Source organism: Cololabis saira, chromosome 20 (genome assembly GCF_033807715.1).
Source record: "Cololabis saira isolate AMF1-May2022 chromosome 20, fColSai1.1, whole genome shotgun sequence".
NCBI classification, from domain to species: domain Eukaryota; kingdom Metazoa; phylum Chordata; class Actinopteri; order Beloniformes; family Belonidae; genus Cololabis; species Cololabis saira.
In genome coordinates, this window is record NC_084606.1 from 29,319,642 (window position 1) to 29,326,288 (window position 6,647).

Genomic DNA, 6,647 nt, shown 5'->3' on the forward strand with positions numbered 1-6,647 from the left:
CCCAAAATGGATGTTAGATCAAGTCACAAGAAGAAGTAAATGTAGTTTATCCTGTCAATCTTGTCTATTGAGTTTAAAAACTGCCCTAGTGGGATAAAACTTTAAACCAAACAGTGGCAAGGAAACCTTGAGCAGGACCTGGATCATAGGGGGGGCTCTCCTGAGTGAGTGCCACTATATTTTACCGGTATGGTGACCGTGACTGTCATGACCAGTACTCGAGTTGTAAAAAAAAATCAGGGGGGATGGTGGATTTTATCATATGGGGACAGATAATTTGTGCTAATTACAAATAATATAATATATTATAAATAAATAATAGCGCTGACCAAAACACCTGCAGAAATACTGCAGGAATGACATAGCAGCAGTTAAATGCAGCCTTCTGTAAGCTTTAAATATCCACTGGGCTTACAGCAAATACATCAAAACACAACAATAAAAAACAGTTTTCTGAACTTATCAACATGACTCTGTCCTTCACAGGATAAGTAAAATGGATCACTGCAAAAACTCAAAATCTTAACAAGAATATTTGTCTTATTTCTAGTTAAAATGTCTTGTTTTAGTAAAAAAAAATCTCATTACACTTAAAACAAGACTCATCACTGGAAAAAAAAACAATTTTCACCTGTTTCAAGTAGATTTTCACTTAAAATAAGTACAAAAATCTGCCAGTGGAACAATATTATTTTGCTTGTAATGAGAAGATAAATCTTGTCCCATTGGCAGATTTTTCTACTTATTTCAAGTGAAAATTTACTCAAAACAGGTGAAAATTGTCAAATAAGTTATTTTTCTGGTGTTATTTTTCTGGTGATGACTCTAAATGTTGAAATAGCAGTAAAACCACATTCATTGATGAAATGACATAAGGGATGGAAAGGGGGGATGACAGTTTTACAGGGGGGATGATTTGGACCGTTTTTATTTCAGGGGGGGATGCCATCCCCCCTCATCCCCCCTCAATTCGAGTACTGGTCATGACTATACATAGAGACTTTTATTATTATGAATATGAATATGTTTTATCTCTGATGTCCAACCACAGACTCCTTTATCCCCATTCTGTCATAGAAACAACTCCGGAAAGTTCAAAGAAAAAGAATTTCTGCCGTTTCTCAATTACATTTCTTGTCACGGTGCAAAGTGCAGAGTCACTCCAGAGGAAAAAATGAAACCTTCACAGCTACCTTACTTTATCACTGCTCAGAGCAAGGTCATCTCCAATATATTTGCTTCTTAAAAAGAGACAGACAGAGAGACAAAAGTGTCCTCGGGTGGGCGTTGCGTGAGAGTTTTCTGTACCAGCAGACGGCCACAGGTGCGTGGCTTTGAGAAGCTCCGGATAAGATTTCATTTCTAGTTTCCGTGGTCGGGAGCTGAGCGACATCAGTCCGGGTTCACGGGCAGTTATTACACTCTAAAGATGGCGCTGTATGAAATAAATCCTCTACGGAATAAATCTGCTCTCAAAATAAATCTTCCCCCCGAAAGTTATACTTGACTGGCAAGTATAAGTTTGAGCCAAGGCGGTAAATAACTCGTACGTTTGTGTCTTCCAGGAATGTCCCAGCGGAGTCGTCAACGAGGAAACATTTAAAGACATCTACGCACAGTTCTTCCCACAAGGAGGTCTGTGCTCGCTGCTTTTGGTTTTTCGTCGACTCTGTGCTTTGCTGTTTGGTTGTTTGCCAGGACGTGCCCTGACTTGAGATGTAGTAATGGTGGGAGACAGATCGAGACATACTCTGTTTCTATGCAGCCTTGAGTTTTCTCCCCGTTTGCTTTTTATCACTGTGCAAAAGTCCTACTCCAGGACAAAGACGGAAAACACCGAGGCTTTGATTCATCCGCTCTGAGAGTAGAGAGGCGGGCCGGTAAACAACGGCAGACCAGACTGGAAACAAACCTCCGCGCATCTTTGTCTCCGCTCTCATCACAAGCCCAGATTCTTTGAAGCTGTACAGAAAAGCTTTATTTAAAAAAAAAGAGAAAAGCTGCCTTTGAAGCTTTTTCTTGTTTGCAGTGATGTTCCTGCAGTTGTTACTTTGGCTGTAATGTTTTTTTTAAAGTTTTATCCTTTTCATGTTCTCTTCACAGATGCGTCGACGTACGCTCACTTCCTGTTCAATGCTTTTGACACAGATCACAACGGCTCCGTGAGTTTTGAGGTAAGCCGGGGGGTTTTTTTAGTCTTACAAATAGTCAAACACCTTTTGGCTTCACACTCTGTCCAGTTGTATAACAAAAATAGATCCACTAAGATCAATATGGGATTTGCCTATCAAGTTTCAAGACTAAGTACTGAAATACAGCCTCAATCATTTCTATTCAGCCTAACAAGTTCACTGGAAATAGTAACAACAATAGTTTAATATTCATGAAGGGCACATATTTGCTTATTAGGACAGAAAAGCTGCCATCATGGCAACTACAGCCCGCTGGTTTGGTGCGGCCCGTTCTGCTTAAAAGCAAGGGCATCCCCTGAGGCCGCAGCCAGAGCATGGAGCTTCCTAGCATTTGAATAATGAAGTATTTACGATTTATAGCATCTGCACTCTCGCCGTTCCATCATCTAATTAATAGCCGACAAGGTCGTGTATGCGTGCAGACACGTTGACGCACGGAGGAGGCTGTTTTTGTTTACCTCCCGGTTCATGAAGAGCTTTTCAGTGTTATTTTGTACGGTTGAGAGTAAATCTTGTTTCTTATTCCAGGATTTTGTGATGGGGCTTTCTATCCTCCTGCGAGGCACAGTCCAGGAGAAACTCATCTGGGCTTTCAACCTTTATGATATCAATAAAGATGGATATATTTCTAAAGAGGTTTGAGTTCTTTCAGTTGTGAACATTTATGAAATGTGTTGAGTTTCGTGTTTGGGGATTTCCTTGGACTCTACAGGACTGTCTCAGAAAATTAGAATATTGTGATAAAGTTCTTTATTTTTTGTAATGCAATTTAAAAAAACAAAAATGTCATACATTCTGGATTCATTACAAATCAACTGAAATATTGCAAGCCTTTTATTATTTTAATATTGCTGATTATGGTTTACAGTTTAAGATTAAGATTCCCAGAATATTCAAATTTTTTGAGATATGATATGAGTTTTCTTAAGCTGTAAGCCATGATCAGCAATATTAAAATAATAAAAGGCTTGCAATATTTCAGTTCATTTGTAATGAATCCAGAATGTATGACATTTTTGTTTTTGTAATTGCATTACAGAAAATCACAATATTCAAATTTTCTGAGACAGTCCTGTATCTATCTCTCTCTCTTTCTTTCGCCCGATATTTTGTCACAGTCCAGCCATGAAAATGCACGTTCCTGATGTATTGCTTAACCTAAGCGCCTTATTCATTCACATTGGTGACCTTACAAAGAAAGATAAGAGAGTTATTGGTGCAAAAAATGGTCTAATTTATCAGATCTGATTGAAATTCTGAAGCTTTGCAGCTTTGCCCTAAACTTCGACTGTATTTTCAAATAAAAAATCTTGTGATTATTAAGTCATTGACCAAAGTTTGTGGTAGATTTTGATTAGATATTGGACCAGGATTAAAAGTTAACTGCATGGCCCTAAATTCTGGAGCAGAGCTGCTCTAATCTCTACTGAAGCCATTTCCTTATTGTGGAAAAAGCATCCACAAGTATTGTGAATCAATAATTTAAATTACCAATGTTTTCTTGCCACGGTGACCCTTGGCCTTGTTTGCAGGAAATGCTGGACATCATGAAGGCCATCTACGACATGATGGGTAAATGCACATACCCCGTCCTCAAGGAGGAGACGCCTCGTCAGCACGTGGAAGTATTCTTTCAGGCAAGTGTGTGGTTGGAGTTCATGTTGCTGTCTAGGACACTTTAGAAATCCCCCTTGGTTTGTTTTTCCATCTTTCCTTCTCTCCCCCCCCCTCCTCTGTCCCCAACAGAAAATGGACAAGAACAAAGATGGAGTAGTAACCATAGACGAGTTCATTGACTGTTGCCAAAACGTAAGCCGGATCCAGAACCCTTTTGTTCTCTCGTTGGCGCGACGTCAGCGTTGTTGGTGACATCGTCTCCTTTTTTCCTCAGGATGAAAACATCATGAGATCGATGCATCTCTTTGAAAACGTTCTTTAACTTTTGGGCGACTGCGGAGGCTTTGGAGGAGAAGAGCGACTTCGGCGTGGCCCGGTTGCCGGCATGGACTCGGCCCGTGTACAGTGTGCTATGCAGACCGTTGACCGTAGATACAATATTGTTCATTACCGTGGACCACAATTACTGTAGGAGTAGGCTGCATGGTACCAACACTCTGGAATGAGTTCAGTTTTTAAACATTTGTTGAATGCAGTTGGAAAAACACATAGAAAGCAGAGAAAATTGAATAAAAAAAAACAACCTTTTGATTTCCACTGGACTGGTTAAAACACACTGAGAGGGTACAAAAGGCTGGTTATAAAAGGGATTGGACTTTTATTTTGCCTCTCTGTTAGTCTTGTTTCATGTACTGCCAAGTGAAAACACTGTGACTTCGGACCGAGGTAACGTCACATCTGTTTTTAACATCCCAGGCCGTTTCTCCGTTTTAGAGTGTTCTCACACAACTTAACCAACCAGTGTGGTCTTGTCTTTTTGCTCTTTGAAAGGGACAAAGAAAACATTGGACCATTTTAAATTGTATATATTATATAGATAAAGTATTATATTAAAAAAAAAGGAAACATTTGACTTTTGTTTGCGTTTACTTGCCAGCCAGCCTGTATTGATGTCAGAGTCGGGCCGTGATGCTGGTTCTGTACCGAAGCACAGAGTAGCTAGATTTACGGAGAGTGTCACCTTAGACCATGTTCCCCTTGTCATGAGAGAAATGCTGCTTTCAGTGTCTTTTAATTCATCTTAAGTATGTATATTTTCTGTAAAGTAAATCTATAAACATGTTTTCATTTGGTTTCTGGAGCGCCGTTTAGGAGTTTTCATTAAGAACAGTGTTTAAGGTTATTTATATGGTATTATGTTAATTGTACAAAAGATCCGGTTGTACAGTATTAAATGTAAATTCACTCTGGGATGAACTCCAGGTCTTTGTTTGTCATTAATGCAGTGGGGTTCTGTTGTCGATGAAGGACCTCCTGTCAGGTAACATCCAACGTCACATCTATTCAGCCTGATTGGTGGCTAAAGCAGAGTGAAGCATGCTGGGTAAATGTTCAATATTTGGAAACTGCCTGATTATTTAAAATAACTATTTCTGAGCATTTCCTCTGATTTATTCTGTTTTTTCCCTCTTACAGTGGCTTGAATATTCTAGACAGGGGGTTTCCACCAGACTAGCCAGAAGTAGGAGGTGAACATTTTGCAGCATTTGGACAGTTAATTGAATTGTTTGAAAGTAACACGGGGTCAAACAGCTAGAAGCTCAAAGAGGTATGTTTAAAGTAGTGAGGAGAACAAGACATTTAATGTTTTTAAAGCTTCAAATCTGGAATATATTACTTGATGGTATCTGTGTTACTCTTGCATGTTGATGTTGGCTTGATTAGTTGGACTTTAACTGCAGATAGATGATAATTAAGTAACTTCAAGGAGAAAACAGAAACAAACTGCTGCATCATCATACAGTTCCGAACATTTGTGCAGTGTCTCCGGCACAAATTTTAACTGTCTCTTCACCGGTTTCAGGAATTATGTATCTATCCACATAAAGTGGTATGAGGATAGATACAGGACTGTCTCAGAAAATCTAAAAAAATTAGAATATTCTGGGAATCTTAATCTTAAACTGTAAGCCATAATCAGCAATATTAAAATAATAAAAGGCTTGCAATATTTCAGTTGATTTGTAATGAATCCAGAATGTATGACATTTTTATTTTATTTTAATTGCATTACAAAAAATAAAGAACTTTATCACAATATTCTAATTTTCTGAGACAGTCCTGTACATATATCCTGAAACCGATAAAAGGTTTTCAGTGGTTTTTGGAGTTGAGATTTGTCTGAATGCTACTTGAACAAATCAGTTACATTTTCTGAAGGTCTTGTGCCATCATAAAATTGAAAATACAAAAGACTCATCTTGCAGTCAAAAAAGCTGTCGAGGACTAATTATTTAAAAATGGTCAACTTACGCCCCCTTGTGGTGGAAACGGGGAGCTACAAAGAAGAATCAACATTGATCTGGAATTATACAACATACGGCCAATAACAGAAAAGAGTTTTATTAGATGATTTTTTTTTTGTAAGCATTGGGGATGAAATGCACATGACATACCAATCCTACTCCACCAGCAGTCCTCCATCTTTCCAGTTTGACTCAATCACTGCGTTACAACTTGGAGTAGTGAGGTACCAAATCACCTGAGATAAGTTTGCATACAAACCAAATAGAATTAAAACTCATGTTTCTCTGACATGAACATTTATGATACCAATCTAAGGCAGGTGGTCATATTTCAACACACATGTTGCACTTTTCATTTACAAAAGAAACAAGAAAAGTTGGCCGCACAAATGCAGGATCAGACATTTATCAAATGAATAACATGAATTACATAGATATATTAATTAACTGTGTATATAAAAAAGGGGGGATTACAGTTTGATGCTATAACTGTACATTACCAAGACTGAAATTTTAAATATCTTTTCTACAC

At 38.3% G+C, this 6,647-nt stretch overlaps 1 protein-coding gene across 6 annotated transcripts in view; it reads left to right on the forward strand.

Annotated features, from left to right (window-relative positions):
- The window catches only part of kcnip4a (potassium voltage-gated channel interacting protein 4a), a 144,208-nt gene extending 139,152 nt beyond the window's left edge, over positions 1–5,056 (forward strand). For all 6 annotated transcript variants that reach the window (XM_061710331.1, XM_061710335.1, XM_061710332.1 and 3 more), the window contains 6 exons: positions 1,566–1,635; positions 2,104–2,174; positions 2,721–2,828; positions 3,725–3,829; positions 3,939–4,001; positions 4,084–5,056. In XM_061710331.1, the coding sequence (XP_061566315.1) occupies positions 1,566–1,635; positions 2,104–2,174; positions 2,721–2,828; positions 3,725–3,829; positions 3,939–4,001; positions 4,084–4,131 (465 nt within the window). In that variant the 3' untranslated portion in view covers positions 4,132–5,056. The remainder of the gene's footprint in view (positions 1–1,565; positions 1,636–2,103; positions 2,175–2,720; positions 2,829–3,724; positions 3,830–3,938; positions 4,002–4,083) is intronic.
- The last annotated feature ends 1,591 nt before the right edge of the window (positions 5,057–6,647 follow it).